This window comes from Triturus cristatus, chromosome 5_2, assembly GCF_964204655.1.
Source record: "Triturus cristatus chromosome 5_2, aTriCri1.1, whole genome shotgun sequence".
Classification (NCBI taxonomy): domain Eukaryota; kingdom Metazoa; phylum Chordata; class Amphibia; order Caudata; family Salamandridae; genus Triturus; species Triturus cristatus.
In genome coordinates, this window is record NC_140588.1 from 101,666,865 (window position 1) to 101,682,940 (window position 16,076).

The window sequence follows — 16,076 nt, forward strand, 5'->3', positions numbered from 1 at the left end:
AGGAACCTATGCTGTAATCAACCATGACAAATTACCAAAAGAATTAAAACAATCAGTAAAAGCAGAAGTTTGGGACTTCACAGGAGAAGATGTAGAATTGATGAGAAATGCAGATCCAGTAAAAATAACTGTAAAAGAAGGAGTATGTAACCTAAATGTCCCACAATATAAGTTAACACCCGAAATAATTGAAGGAGTTACTCCTGTGATTGAGAAAATGATAAAACAAGGAATTTTGAGAGAAATAATGAGTAGCCCATGTAATTCACCAATAATGGGACTGACAAAGCCTAGTGGGAAGTTCAGGATAGTGCAAGATCTGAGAAAAATAAACAAAATTGTTGTACCATGTTGTCCCATTGTACCAAATCCAGCTGTGATTTTATATCAGATCCCTCACGACGCAGAATGGTACACAGTGATTGATCTGTGCCATGCTTTCTTTTCCATCCCATTGCACCATGACAGTCAGCAAATTTTTGCATTTCGGTTCGGTGAACGTATTTTGGTGTGGTGCCGAATTCCACAGGGGTATACAGAAAGCCCCTCAATATTTAATCAGCTATTGAAAAGGTCTTTGGAAAGTCTAGAAATGCCTGAAAACTCAGTACTAGTCCAATATATCGATGACCTGCTTGTGGCATCGAAAGCTCGTGAAGCTTGTGAGGTAGACACAGTGGCCTTGCTGAATCACAATTTTGTAAGAAAGATGTCCGATATTTAGGACACAGCATTGAGAAAGGACACAGGAAAATAACCATAGACAGAATCAGGATCATCAAAAGAATGAGTCCACCAATGACCCAAAGAGAAGTGAGAATGTTTCTGGGAATGGTTGGATATTGTCGTCAGTGGATAGGACAGTTTTCATTGATTGCAAAACCTTTGGTACGATTGACAAGAAGTGATGTGAGAGATCCAATTGATTTGAACAAAGAGGAGTTGGCAGCATTCAAGAAATTGAGAGAAGGATTGTGTGAAGCGCCTGCATTAGGAATGCCTGACTATGACAAGGAATTTGAGTTGTATTGCAGTGAGAGAAATGGATGTGCACCCTCTGTTCTAGTACAGAAGCATGGAAAACTGAGGAAACCAATTGCGTATTTTTCATCCATATTGGACCCAGTAGCTGTAGCCCTTCCTGGGTGTTTGAAAGCAGTAGCTGCTACATGTCGAAGTTTGGAACAGAGTGAGGGAATTGTGATGGGAAACCTTGTGAAGGTGTTTGTGCCTCATGATGTGGCGATTCTTTTAACAAGGAGTCGTACTTAGTATATGACGCACAGCCGACTGACTAAGTATGAAAAGGTCATCTTGGGTGCAACAAATGTGAGTCTTGTGAGATGTGTGAATGTGAATCCTTCAACATTGTCGCCTGATGTAGAGCATGTGGAGGTAAGAGAGGAAGCAGATCATGATTGTTTGGATGTACTTGATTTCTGTACAAAACCAAGACCTGACATAAAAGATGAACCCTTGCCAGAAAGTGATTATGTCATGTTTGTTGATGGATCTTGTTTAAGAACAAATGATGGAGTGCTGAATGCAGCATATGCGGTATGTACAGTTGCAGCAGTGATGGAAGCATCCTATTTGAAAGGAGTAAGGTCGGCCCAAGTAGCAACTTGTTGCCCTGACCAGAGCATGTAAGATTGGGAAAAGTGTGAGAGTGACTGTAATAACTGATAGCCAGTATGGCTACGGGGTGGTCCGTGATTTTGGCCAAATTTGGCTGGAAAGAGGTTTCCTGACCTCAAGTGGAACTCCCATTAAGAATGCTAAAGTGGTTGGAAAGTTGCTTGAGGCAATACAGCTGCCTAGGCAATTGGCTGTGGTAAAATGTGCTGCTCATAGTCGCAGTGGTGATTATATTGCCACTGGAAACAAATTTGCCAATGATATGGCACAATATTGTGCACGAGATCAGAATTCAATCAATCGGGCAAAGGAAAAGGAGTTGATTTCTTGTTTCCCAATGTTTACTAACACTGTGGGAACATGGGAAGAGGTTAGACAATTGCAGGAAGAAGCAGGAAAGGAAGAAGTAAAACAGTGGGTAAAAGCAGGATGTGCCCCAAGAGAAAAGGATCATGTGTGGGTCTATCGAGATGGAAGACCAGTTATGCCTGATAGCATGATGTCTGCCGTGGTACGGATGTATCATAGACAGGCACATATAGGGAGAGACGCCATGATTAGGTCCTTTAAACAAACTTGGTATAATGCCAAGTTCAGACTTGTAGCAGAAAGTATTTGCCAAAGATGTCTAATTTGTCAGCAATACAATCCAGGAAGAAAGACAGTAGTGAGTCTAGGAACAATAGGTCGAGAGGGAGGGCCTTTCACCAGAATGCAAGTAGATTTCATTGAGATGCCTCCTTGTAACAGGTTGAGGTACGTTTTGGTGTGCCTATTCTCTAGGTGGGTAGAGGCGTTCCCAACAAGAAGAAATGATGGAATGACAGTGGCACAATTACTGTTGAGAGAATTCATCCCCAGATTTGGGTTCCCAGTAACGATTGAATCAGACAGAGGGGGACATTTTCATAATGAAATCATAAAACTGATTTGTGAAGCATTGAATGTACGACAAAAACTGCATTGTGCCTACCGACCAGAGGCTTCTGGTGTAGTAGAACAAATGAATGGTACTATCAAAAACAGAATAGGGAAAATGTGTTTAGCCACAGGTATGAAATGGCCCGATGTCTTGCCTCTGGTACTCATGACTTTTAGATCAATTCCAGACAGAACTACTGGTTTGAGCCCGCATACGATCCTCATCGGACGCGCCATGAGACATGTGTTTATACCAGTCAACAAGCTGATGACAATAACTGATGACATGGTGTTGGAATACTGTAAAAGCCTGGCTGACACAGTTCATTCTGTGCTTCATCAGGTTGGAGCAGATGCCACCACTCTTGAAAAGACCTAAGCCCAGGGGACTGGGTAAGGATAAAAGTACACAGAAGAAGAAACTGTTTGGTTCCCATGTGGGGAAAACCAAGGCAAGTAATCTTGACAACAACAACAGATGTGAAGTGTGCTGGTTTGAAGAATTGGATCCATGCAAGTCATACTTTGAGAATTCCAAATCCAGTTGACAGTAAAGAAAAGGAGTATTTTGATGAATCAGCATCCAGTACTGAGTCGGATGACGGAGAGCCAAAAGACAAAGAAAGAGAAAACCCTGAAAGGGTTATTTTTGGTCCCCAAAAGTAATTCCCTGAGGAGAAGGCTACAGATTTCTGATGCCAGTTCAGACTCAGAGACAGAACAAAGAGCACACTCTTCCAAGAAAGAACAAGGAAAGAACAAAGAAAAGGACAGTGGAGAGACAAATGAAGGAATCCATGAGAAGGAAGTGCCAGATGAAAGATTGAGAGAAATTCCACCTGAAACAACACTTTTAGATGGACAGGTGCCAGATACAGAGAGAGAGGGAAATATTATTGCGGAAGACCCCCGAGGAGGTGTAGGGAATTCCAACATCCAGTTAGAAGCAGGGACAAGTAGTCAGCAGGAAGATTGCGTGTCGGAGATTCGAGGAGGGACAGAAGTAGAGAAAACAAAAGAAGAGGTGGAAAAAGAAATCGTTGAAGGTAAAAAGCAAGTTGAAACAGAGTCTGAGGAAAGCGAAGATGAAATACCGGAAGGCCGAGTTCTGAGAAAGAGAGCTTGGAGAACTGAAAAGAATGATAAAGGGAGTAAATTGAAAAGAGCGGCAAAGGGCGAGGTGTGGCCAAACAAAATAAAGAGACTGAGATACTGACTACCCCTGAAAATTCGCCAAGAGCCGAGCAGGTGAATGAAGTAACGAGTCAGGAGAAATCGAAAGAAGAAGAACAAACAGTAGTCAAAGAAAACAAAAGAACAAGAAAACCTAACCAGAAGTATAAATCACTGGAATGGACCTATGTGGCCCTGCCTGAAGTGAAAGAAGAGGCGGATAGCCAAGGAAATCCAGAGGTGGTTGTACCAGAAGTGGTTGAGGAAGACGAAGAATCGGAAATCCTGAGAGTTATCTTGTCCGATATTGGAGAAGAAGCGGATGTTCAGGACAACATGAATGTTGAAAACGAAGGGAAAGTGAAAGAAGATGAGATGCCAAACTGAGTGAGATAAGAAAATTACTGATGGGAAGACAATAAAAAATTGGATAAAAGACAAAAACTGATAGAACCACGTAGGTGCTTAGAAGCCTTGGGTTAGAAACTAGTTGTGAAGTAGAAGAGGCTAAGTCAAAAGACACGGCTCAGTTTACAAAGATGGCAAACGTAGAAAGTAGCAAAAGTAGATGTACCTTCCTTAGAAGATGGTGCAAAATGTGTTGTTGTACAGGATTATTAATGCTTCTTTGGAGTATTCTTGCTCTATTAATTTCATTTAAAGTTACTGTAGATACATTAGAAGGACATAGTGATAACATAACTAATATAGGGAAAGTTCAAAAGGTAGTTCCAACTAGAATAGACAAAAACTATTTACATAAAGATAGGTCAATAACAGATTTTTCTAACAATGTGTTTTCAAAATTGTTGTATGAATATGTAAAAACAATGGACGTAAGGGATTGCTACGTTTGTATGCAATTACCTGCATCTGTATCGGAAGGAGTGACTTATCATCTCCTTCCTGTAACATATGGAATAACATGTGGTGTAATAGCTAGTTTATTTTATCAAACAGGTAAATTAGAGTATTATTTTTCAGATGTAGATACTATATTTTCACAAGTACCAGCCATTAACAAACTAAACAAGGTAAAACCTGCAAAGGTATTAGGTGAATTTTTCTTAGAGACTAAAGAACTAACATTAGAATATATATTTAGAAATAACTTGACTTGCAGTTTAAAGAAAGAAGAGAAGACATTTTTAGATATGGTTGAAGAAAGAAGATTGAAAATGCAAAGAAAGGCTTCAGAAGGGTAAGTGGAGAAAACAGTTTGGGATATAGAAACGGAGAAGCACTTGAGAGGGGGAAACAAGTCCAACTATGGCTTTAGATTGGCCTCAGAAAGGAAAATTGTGTATAAGAAGAAATCAGACAGCGTATGACAATTATTTTGTAGGGAATAGTGAGTGCCATGATACATACCGAATCATGGGAGGATGGGGATTTAAAGGTGGAAGAGATCCAGTCTTTCCAGGACTGTATTTCATTTGTGGGAACAGGGCATATTATCGTTTGCCAGACCATTGGTATGGCACATGTTATGTTGGCCTGGTTTTTCCAAAGATTTTTCACATGGATAGAGGAGAAGATGGTGTACATGGTTTAGGTAGTTATTTAGCACGTAGTAAGAGAGAATCTTGGACTGAAATTGTGGGTGACATTTTTGGAGCACTGATACCCGCAGTGGGAATATCTCTGAATGCAAACAATATTAAAAAAACTTTCAACAGTAGTGGATCGCTTGTCAACAAGCACCGCTGGAGGATTCTTATTGGTGAATACTGAAATGGTTGCCATGCGTGCTATGGTAATGCAAAATCGACTTGCCCTTGATATTTTATTGGCAAAAGAGGGTGGAGTCTGTGGAATGCTGAAAGTTCAACATTGTTGTACTTACATTCCTGACAAAAGTAGAGATTTGAACATTTATATTAAGAATATTACAGAATTGCATGACGAAATTGTACCACTGGAGGTTGAAGGTGTCTGGGAGAAGATTGGTAAGAAAATATCAGCTATTAAAGACTTTGTAGTAAAATTAGGTAGTACATTTATAGGTAAGATATTATTTCCATTAACATGTGTGATTATCTTAGTATTAATAATTAGATTAGGTTGTATTTGTTGTAGAAAGAATAAAAACCAGAAAAGAATAAAAAGAGAAAAGTTAAGGAGAAGGGATAAGAAACAAGCAAGAGAATTTGAAGAAATAGAACTAGAAGAGTTAAAGGATAGCATGTATAAAACAGCAAAAAGAGAAGAAACAGGGGAAACTGAAATATGAACGAAACAAAAATCAATTTAAATTTCTGTAAAAGGAGATACAACATTTTTTGGTTAGTGTGGTGATATAATCACCAAAGGGGGGATTGCTGGAGCGGGTAGTACAAAGTTTTGTATACCCCCCCCATTCTGCATGTTTATATTGATCTGAATAATTAACTAATAGTAATCATATTAATTGGTTTGCAGTGAAACATTTATCAATCATACTAACAAAAGAATTACATGTGGGATCATGCACTTTGCATGGCTATACTAATTGTAAACTAACTTGAGAATGCTTACTAAAAGTAGAAAATTAGAATAATGCATGTTATATGTTGCATTGGGGATGTATTTGTGATTTGTGCTTTATTCCGTGAGTGTTGCTTCTGCTAGATAAATACACACACATATGGGTATTAGCAAGGGGATAACATTTTATTAGCCATTTCTATGTTTTAATTACGTTTTTGTGTTTCTTTTGCTTAAGTTGACCATTTCGGCCTAAACAAGATGGCTGAACGAGACGTTGAACGTGACTACCCTGACAACACGGGGTTCTGGGTGATGTGCGCATGCGTCACCGCTAACAGCAGTGGCCTGGACCTGACCCCAGGAGAACATGTACCCTTCAAGGACGCTTCGAGAACGTAGCCAATACCAAAGACAATGCTTGATTTAAAAATCGGAAACCAGCAAGTACGATGAGTTCATCGCTTGGACACACTGAGAACTTCACCTCACAACCCCAAGTCGACCAATCAGGACTTTCTAAACCCCAATCTTGATACTTTTTGACATTATTTTCATTATAAAAGTAGGTAGGGAATTTAGCTAATACTAACGCTCTTCTTGACGAACTCGATTTCCTGACGTTATGCTGACGGAAAGGACGGTGACACTGCTGGACAGCTGTTATCCTGAATCTTTGAGAGACTGAATTGCGGCCTAACTTTGCTGAATAAAATTCTTCCCTGACCTGACTGACTTAGAGGACTACTTTTAGCCAGAATAGGTAAATATGATGCTCTGAAATGCTGATGATGATTTCTAACGTTTCTTGCAATATTTCTTAGATAAAGAATACTTGATTAATTGACAAATGTGTTGTGTCGATTATTTGAAGAAGAGAATTTAGTTTAGGATTTAAAGAGTAGATAGATGAGTTTAGTCACTAAAATCATAGATAACAACTAAATGATCCATCTCCTTATGAGAGGGATATCTTAGAGTTGAAGTCAATGTATTTAGGGTAAGGTAAAGGTATTCCTTTCATGTCAGCGTTTGGAAGCTTATTTCCCTAGGAAAGCAGATCAACGGAGTGCAAGTATTGGTGTTATGGGCCCCACCAATGAATGTATATGAGTGAATTTGATGTTGAGGTATTTGGTCTGTGACGAAGGGGGAATTTGATGTTCCACGCTGCAACACCATCTCCTCTAAAAATGGTATTTTGTTTCTCCATGATTGGCATATTTGATTTACTAAGTCCCTAGTACAGTGCACTACTGGTGCCCTGGGCCTGTAAATCAAATTCAACTAGTGGGCCTGCAGCACCGATTGTGCCACTTACATGCCTCAGGCCTACCAATGCAGAGCATGTGGGTGCAGTGTCCCTTTCTTTTATTATATGTTAGGCATCCCTAAGGTAGGCCCTAAGTAGCCCAAGGTGCAAGGAGCAGTTTATTTGAAAGGTAGGACATGTCCTTTTGAGCTTTACATGTCCTGGTAGTGAAAAACTGCTCAATTAGTTGTTTACTACAGCAAGGCCTATCTCTCCCTAAGGTTAGCATTGGAGCTGCCTTATAAAAGTTTACAAGTGTAACTTCCATTTGGGAGCAGATAGAAATATTGGAGTTTGGCATCTCTGGACTCACAATTTTAAAACACAGATTTTAAAGAAGTTGGGTATGAAATTGCAGGTCATAAAAATGCCACTTCTTGAAAGTTGGCATTTTTTTACTTTAACCATTCTGTGCCTCTGTGTGTCCATAGAATGCTGTCTGGGTCAGGGTGACAGCTAAGCTCTGTGAATTCACTCTAGACAGTCACACACAAAGAGAGCTGTGGTGGGCCCTGCATATCCTAATGGCCCATCTCTAGGCTAATAAGCTGAGCTAGAGTGGTGGGACAAATTTAAACTTGCACCTGAATAGGGCTGTGCCTGTCCCCCTTTAGTGTGTCTGGAGCCAGGGCCAGGAAGAGCATGGTCTTGTGCACTACAAAGACCTTTCTTTAAAGTCTCCCTAATTCAAAGACTAAAATGGGTATAAACACTGAATCTCTGACACTATATACTCAGAACACCTTTGGACTGAGGACATTCTGCCAGGAAGAAGAGCTGTTGTACTGACAAAAGGGACTGTCACTTTGCTGCTTGCTTTGCTGTGTTGTTTTGCTGCCTGCTACTTCTAGCCTGGGAGTGAGAGGACTGCACTTCACTCTTTACATACTGCTTGCTAAGGTTCTCCAAGGGTTTGACTGAGCTTGCCTCCTGTTTCTGAAGTCTCAGGGACATCAAAGACTTCGCCTGCATCCTGCTACAAGCACCTGGGCTGCCAAGTGGTGCCAAATACAGTCCTTGGCTCTAGGCGGTGAATTTGGTGCTTCAACAAAGAAATCAGTAAAGACCCACAGGGTCACAAAGAGGGACTTTATGGTCTCAAAGGGCGCATCATATGTGCCTTCCTTTGCAAGACGGGCTGCTGTCCTGTAGTAACCTGACATCAGCTTGGCAGCGGTGTTGCAGGAATTCTGCACCTACACAGAACTATGTGCAGGAAAACAGGACCTCGGTGTATAGGGCTTGTACCTTCCTACCACCTTAGTACCCAAAATCCCAAAACAGACTAGCTATAGTGTCTCATTCGTTCTCCTACATATTCACGGAGCTACAAATGATTAGACAACCCAGAACACAACACTGCCAACTTTCTCAGGAATCGCAGTAGCAAGACATGCCCTTTTGCTCACTCACTCGTACTTGTCCACAACAAGATTTGACAGAGTCACTGTAATAGTTCAATATGTTTATTTTAACTATTGTGCTCTATAATGTAGTATACGAGCCACTACCAGCAGCAAAATGCATAAACTCAGAACAATTATCATTGTTACAATTTCATAGAATATAAAGGGGGATGTCATCATATACAGACAGTGGAAAAAGAACTACAAGGCCTAACCACCATCCCTTGGTAAGGTGAATTTTATAATATATAAAGGAAGATCTCTGGGCTTTGTCAGCAGACCCCATACCTTAGTGCCTAGATGGAAGTTTTACACAAGAGAAACAGAATAGTTCTTCTCCCTGGAAAGGTCTCTCTCCAAGTGTGTGTTTGAACAACATGCACCCCCGTAATATCATAGCACGAGTTTCCAGCAGTACAGCTGTGTTTAGCATGTTTTGTCTAGGTGCTAGGGACTGACCGGAGAAGAATAACAAGGGGGCATTGTTTATTGACCTTGCACATCGTATTCAGACTAAACTCCAGGAACAAGCAGAGAATGTAGAAAGCAGACAGTTCTCATCTGAAAGGCACAAACAGAGTCTAGCAAAATAAAATCATGTAGTAACGTGTGCAAAAGCAGCATCATTACAGCAGAGCTCAGGCTAACTTAGCAATGTCGACAATGACTCTAATGGCCTTATAACACCCTCCCCCTGGTAAGGTCATAGTATATAGACAAAAGACAAAAACAGAGTTCAAAATTAAGCAGATTTCAGAAGCGTTTGAAAAAACCAAATTGGAAAGATAAAAAAAAAAAAATTTTGTTGTTTAAAATTTTGTTGTTTCAGGGAAAACGTTATTAAGAACGAGGTGGAAAATCCATCAAAGTACGTGAACTTAAGAATGCAATTTGTTCCAAAATGTCATCCCTATCGTTAGTAGAAAAAAGAGATGCCATCCAATCAAGCAGTTAGAAGGAACAGACATGCTCCTCGTATTCCAATGCTTCCAGTAGCATATCCGGGCAACTTGTGTGATACTCGCTGAAACTCCGTCGCAAGAGGTTCTGCGCAGCTGCACAGATATCCCATTCAGCCAAGACTCCAAGTGCAGTCGCACGCGCCATACGGCCATTCCCAAAACAGGTTTGCTCATGGGCCACCAAGGTCCCATTAACTGGTCATAATCTGAGTCTGAACATGACGTATTGGTGAGGCATAAATCCAAAGCCCAATAGAAGGGGCATTGCTGACAGTAGAACACAGGTTGCACGCAAGTGAAGTAGACAAGGGCCAAAAGTTTGTCCATAACTCACGCTAAGCGTTGCTAATGGCAAGCATCCAAAAGGTTGTTGCATTAGGTCACGGTACAGTTGCAATTGGCCTGGTCTGTGCATTACCACAAGATGAGCAGCCATTGCGTAGCAGGAACAGAAGAATCAGGATTCCACCAGCTAGCAGCAGTAACACAGGGAACCCTCCAAAGACGCTAGAAAAAATAGAATGGATAAAAACCGGTATTACACCAAATATCATCTGAAACGAAGTCACAAGGCCGGACCCACATGTTTAAAAAAAATGAGCAAGGTCTTTGGTGTCATATGCATTAAATATTTGAAGTAGAAGCTCCCCAAAGTGAAGTGGGAGGTTCGTATTCAGAAGGGACTGAATCTTGCTAGGTGTTCTAGCCACCTGCAACTTGGAGGTCTCTCGGACTGAAGTGAGAGCCACTTCTTGTTGAAACAATAGCACTTTGAGTTGCCTAATTTGTTGAAATCTGTGTTCAAAGTTGGAATGGAAGGCCAAATGGAACTTTCTACTTTCCCACGCGGGGGCAGAAAAAGCACATTGTTACAACATTGTGAAACTGTTACTAAATACGGGATTCTTGCCCGTAAACCACAGCAGTCGTGGTTGTTCAAAATAAGATAACTGCCATTAGCAAGCAAGGTAAAAGCAGGAATTATTGCTGGGATGGGAGTCCCTTTAGAAAAACAAGCAAGATTAGGCGCAGATACATTACAAGCGCTGCGCAACTTAACATGTATACAAACCAGGGAATGTCCTGCTGTGGAATCGCAGTCCTCCCCTGTTAGGAAAACTTCCTTATCCTCCCGTTGACATCTATAAGTGAAAGGTAGGGACCATAATTCATGGAGAAATGTACTACCCAGGGGTTCAAAGCGACCTATCAGAAAATGTTTCATACATGATTTAAATTGAAACAGTGAGAATGGGAGAGAGATAACCCCATGATTTAACCAAACAGCTGACTCTGTCTCTGACACAGAAAATGACAAGGGATCTAATCGTTCAATGTGTAATAGAGTTTATGTAGCATCTTTCATGGACATAAATCTCTGTTTATCAGTTAGATTAAATGGTAAAAACAAAGCAGAAGCATTCAAATAATCCCAAGGGACTTTCCCATTTTGAGAGTCTGTACGTCCATGCAAACTGCATAACTGATCGTAATTGATTTTGACCATGATATAACACAGATAAATCATTCTGAACAATATCAATAACAGATGAAACAATATTATCCAAGGTAGAAATGTGTGAAGACAGTGTATTGATGATATTGTCGACCACTGCAAGGACTTGTTCCAAATTCGCTTAGTCAATTTGGCGCAGACGAATCACTGCCTCAATCTGCGAAAGTTTCAAAACTTCATTGTAAGCTGCATAGAGAAATCTCTTTGTTCTAGGAATTCTAGGACCTAAGATAAAATCAGACAAATTAATGTCGCTCAACAAGAGTGACAAGTGTTGTTTTACAGATTACAAAGTGGAGTGTTCCAACCATTGTTGGCATAATTTACTGTAAGGATGGGCAATGAGTGAAGGACACAAAATGGATGCTTTAGCGTGTTTTTATTGTTCTTTATACTCTTTGTATCATGCACCAGTCTGTTATTGTTGGATAATGCCTCTTATCCTCCTGGGTGTAAGCAAGGAACGCATTGGCGAGTGGAAACAATGTCGGTATAATTTGTCCTGTCTCCTCTCTGTGTCTCTGGTAATGTCTGTTCGGCCTCCCTTATCGGCTCTCCACTCTCAAATGGCCGTCCTCTCCCGATGGTCTTGTGAGGCGATATAGGGAAACAGAGATAGAGATGCTGTGAGACACATTACGCTTTGCTAGTGAAGGGAAAAGGAGTGAGGGACCACCGGTGTGAGCTCACACAGCTAACGAGTGATTCAGTGAGGGGGTTAAAGGGCCAGTAACGGGATATCGGGAGTTCCTTATTCCACAAGCTTCCTCCCTACCCACCCCGCGACCCGGTCCCGTACCTGCTGAAGCCACGCTCCTCCAGGCACAGCGCCTTCTCGGAGGCCTCCTGGCTCTGCCGTTGGCACCACTTTCACGGGGAATCTTGTCCACGAGCTTCTGTTGCGTTCTCTCTCTGTCCTCTGCTCTCTCGGCTCCTCGGGTCTCCACTGGATTCTCCTACCTCCGGCTTCTTCCTCGTCATCAGGCGGGACGTCCTCATATCGCCAGCTGCAGGCGATGTCATACTGACGTCGTGTGTCTTCCGGTTCTCTCTCCCAGTTAAAGAGGCTGCTTTCTCTGTGCTCTGTAAACACCTCCGGATGGCCGGTTCCATACATGCGGTATTCTTCTGGCTGGGGAGACAGAAAGGGACTTGCTGGGTAAGACTCACCTGCGCTATTCCTTTGTTGTTGTAAGTCCCGTGGGGAGGTGAAACCGTGACATTTACCCACCGAATATGTGATGATCGAATGTGAATGTGGATAACAAGAATCCGGTCTAGTCTGTGTAAAACCAGGTGTTACATTATAAAAACGCAGTTGACATGCATTTGAGTTTGTTTGCCAACCATCTGGATCGGTCAACCTTAGAGACATTGAAAGTGTCATTTCGAAACAAAGCTTGTAGGTACATCAATCGTATAAATCGATTGTGTGCGCAAATTTTCATACTCCGCTAAAGAAGGAATTGATGGGATATTCAAATTTTTGGCAGTTGCCAAGCCAAAGTAAATAGTTTGGTGCACTGTATCATTTAAAAATAAAATTTGAGTCAGGATTAGGCAGGCACGATGCAGAGCTTCAGTTCCCTGAACCTGCCAAGCCTAAGTGCCCCAAATAGATTTTACATCAAAGGTATCTTTCCAGTGATCATAACCCTGTGTGGCCAATTCAGTTCTAAAAGAATTGGAATAGATTCATTTAGTGTAGGTCAGAATAAATTTGAACTGAGATGATAATTGCATTTTAAAGAAATAGGATTCCGGATTGGACGTGTTATAATCTGTGAAATAGGTGAACTTTTCCCTAAGGGTTTTAGAACTCCCGTGTACGGGAGTTGGACAATGTTCCCATTGCGTGTAATTAAAAACGGGTCATAACATGTTTTGTGTAAGAAATGATGCCCATAGTGTTGATAACAGAATAAATCAGCATAATTTGCAGAATTTAAATATAAATCTAATTCTTCAGCATCAAAAGCAGCATAATACTTCAAATCAGAAAACAATGACTGTACTGCTTGTACATCCCAATCATCAGAATGTATGTCTTGTGTCACCACATCTCCTAAGGAGATGCGAAACACGTATGGTATCTTGAGGATTTCCGTCGGGCCGTGAATTTTGAAAGCTACTTTATCTCAAACGATGCCATCTACAACCTGGAAAGCTGAAATGTTAACAAGAGTTTGATCACGTTTCATGATATAGGACGATGTATGAGGGGCCTGAAGAGGAAAATCAGGATAAGCACCAACCAGATGGAGGTCCATGGGGGGACAAGGTAAGCCTTTTTGAACCAAGAGAAGAAAAAACTTAATTTTGTCAGTGGAAGTGTCAAAGTGGAAGATGAGGAGGATAAGCCATAAGAGAAGCTGGCAAAGTCCCCAAAATAACCTCTTGCACCAGCATGATGTTGTCGAGGACTGTTCGGCACTCCACTTTGAGACTCATCCGCAGGGTAAGTATACTCGATTTCTGCGTTAGAAGATGTTGGAGGTAGAACAGGCAAAAGGTCAATAGTAGTTTCCATCTCACCCTCAGCGCTACGGCGATTGGTCAAAGAGGATGAGGTTATCAGATTCAAAGAGATAGCGTTGCATGAAACTGCAGGTGTTACACTATTCAGAATTGGCCAGACCGTGTAGCTTGACATAGTCCACTGAGATGTATCTGTTGTCTTTGCAACCAGATAAAGGTGGTAAAATGACTGTACGAGTACCTTTCAATCCAAGTACTGGAACCGGTGTATGATGAGATGGACCAAAATCTTTTTTGTTCTCCAGCTTTTCTCGTACCAGATCTCCAATCTTAGGAAGGCAGCCGACAACGGGAATCAGCAGTGCTGCATCATTGGAAGAGGGTAAATGTTCAGTTGCATAGCTGTCACTGGTCTTTTGTAGGTCCTGTAACATAGTAGAATGATTATCTACATCAAAGGTTGTGACAGCCGCCACAATGTCTAGACCATCAAGGTCTGGCACAAACATTTTAATGCCAAAGAGCATTTCGTATAGGGTTCGCCCACCCAGATATCTTCTAGGGAGATTATTGAGTGCACGTTGAACTCCATACAAATGGGCCAGCCAGTTCCTGCCATTACCTAAGACCCTAGCTGTCAAAGATTGCTTTAAGTCACAGTTCTTTCGCTCACTACAGAATTTTCCTCAGGTCTGTATAGAGACGAAAACTGCACCAACACCCCCACTGACTTCATCGCATCCTTGTACGCCTTAGAGGTGAACGCTGGACCTTGGTTTGAATGGAAGGTGCCACAGGCAAAAATCCCAACAAAGACACGTAAATCTCTAATGACATTTCGATCGTCAGCAGTGCATTGTGGCCAAACCCAAAGGAATCTAGTGCACAAATCAACTGCAACAAAAATATATTTATATGTAGTATTAGAAGAGAATGGACCGCAGTGATCAAGATATACACAGCCAAATGGCTGATTGGAAATACATAGCTGAGTTTGTGGTGTGCGTGAGACCGCAGACAGTTTGATTTGCTGACAAATGTCACACGAAAGTACACAATTATGGGTCAGCATCACCCTTAACATTAACAAGGATCATATCACAAACAATATTGAACACTCCCACCAGTCTCAGTCCCAACTCCAGGGCAGCTTCGGCCCCATGTTCATCCTGAACACGTTTAATCACGGAAGGGAGAACGGTCATTGAGGGAGTGCCGAAACACATTAAATACACCGCTGCAAACACTCTACCCCAAGTTTTACAATCAGCTAATTCAGGAACCAGGCCTTTAGGCAGACTCATGGTCAATATCCTGTGTATCTCCACAGGAGTGGTATTTGGAAAAACAGCTTTGAGTTGTCCTAACTTTCCAGCAAGCCAATAAGGAAGTTCATCCTTGTTTTGTGGATGCTTGCCCATCACAGAATTAATCATTAAGAGACTGATGATCACACCAGGTGGTCCCACCTGGACGTTGTGCAACATGAACTGAATAACAGCTCTATGTATACGTATCAATGATGTATGCAATATGCGGAGCTCTGCGACTGTAGCAGTGAGATAATTCGGGTGCAGGGCATACCCAGCCAAAACGAGCCACATGGCCCCATCTATCAACAAGGGGCCTAAACTGACCGGTGTTTTCGGGTGAGGAAGGGCACCATTAAACCATACTTGATGTTGCCAAGCCATTAGCGGAACTTCAAGAGACCTATAAGGACGATAATTCTGAGGAAGGGCCGTGGCAGTATATTCGTAAAACAAATTATCTGTTCCATCGACTGCTGGAAAGGTGACCCAAGAATAAAATACCTCGAATCGGTAAGCTGCATCTGCTTCCACCACAAAAATGAGCGCAACACCAGCATTAGGGACTCCATGCTGAGTCAAATAAGCCGTGACTGCTGCCCGGTTAGGCGGCGCAATAACAACCGCCATGATCAATAGTTAGGGAATAACAGCCTATGTGTGGCAGTGCAATAACGGGTTAAGAAGAAAGAGAAAAGACCTTTTAAAATTCAAGCTTGAAAAACCTATAAAATATCACAATATTGGAGGCAACACCATCACAACCGTCTCCGGAAACAGAAGTGAGGGCTTTGTGGACAAGCACAAGCACTACTCAGAAGTCTCGCAGATAAGAATCAGACCAAATGTTGGCGGTGCCATGTTGTGGGGTTTCTTCACATACACAGAAGTATG

At 41.7% G+C, this 16,076-nt stretch overlaps 1 protein-coding gene across 1 annotated transcript in view; it reads right to left on the bottom strand.

Annotated features, from left to right (window-relative positions):
* The window catches only part of LOC146822696 (uncharacterized), a 94,849-nt gene that overhangs the window by 59,333 nt on the left and 19,440 nt on the right, over positions 1-16,076 (bottom strand). Inside the window, exons 3-4 of the mRNA XM_085606271.1 lie at positions 14,190-14,297; positions 12,194-12,526 (exon numbers count right to left, since the gene is read on the bottom strand). Of these exons, the coding sequence (XP_085462397.1) occupies positions 12,194-12,526; positions 14,190-14,297 (441 nt within the window). The remainder of the gene's footprint in view (positions 1-12,193; positions 12,527-14,189; positions 14,298-16,076) is intronic.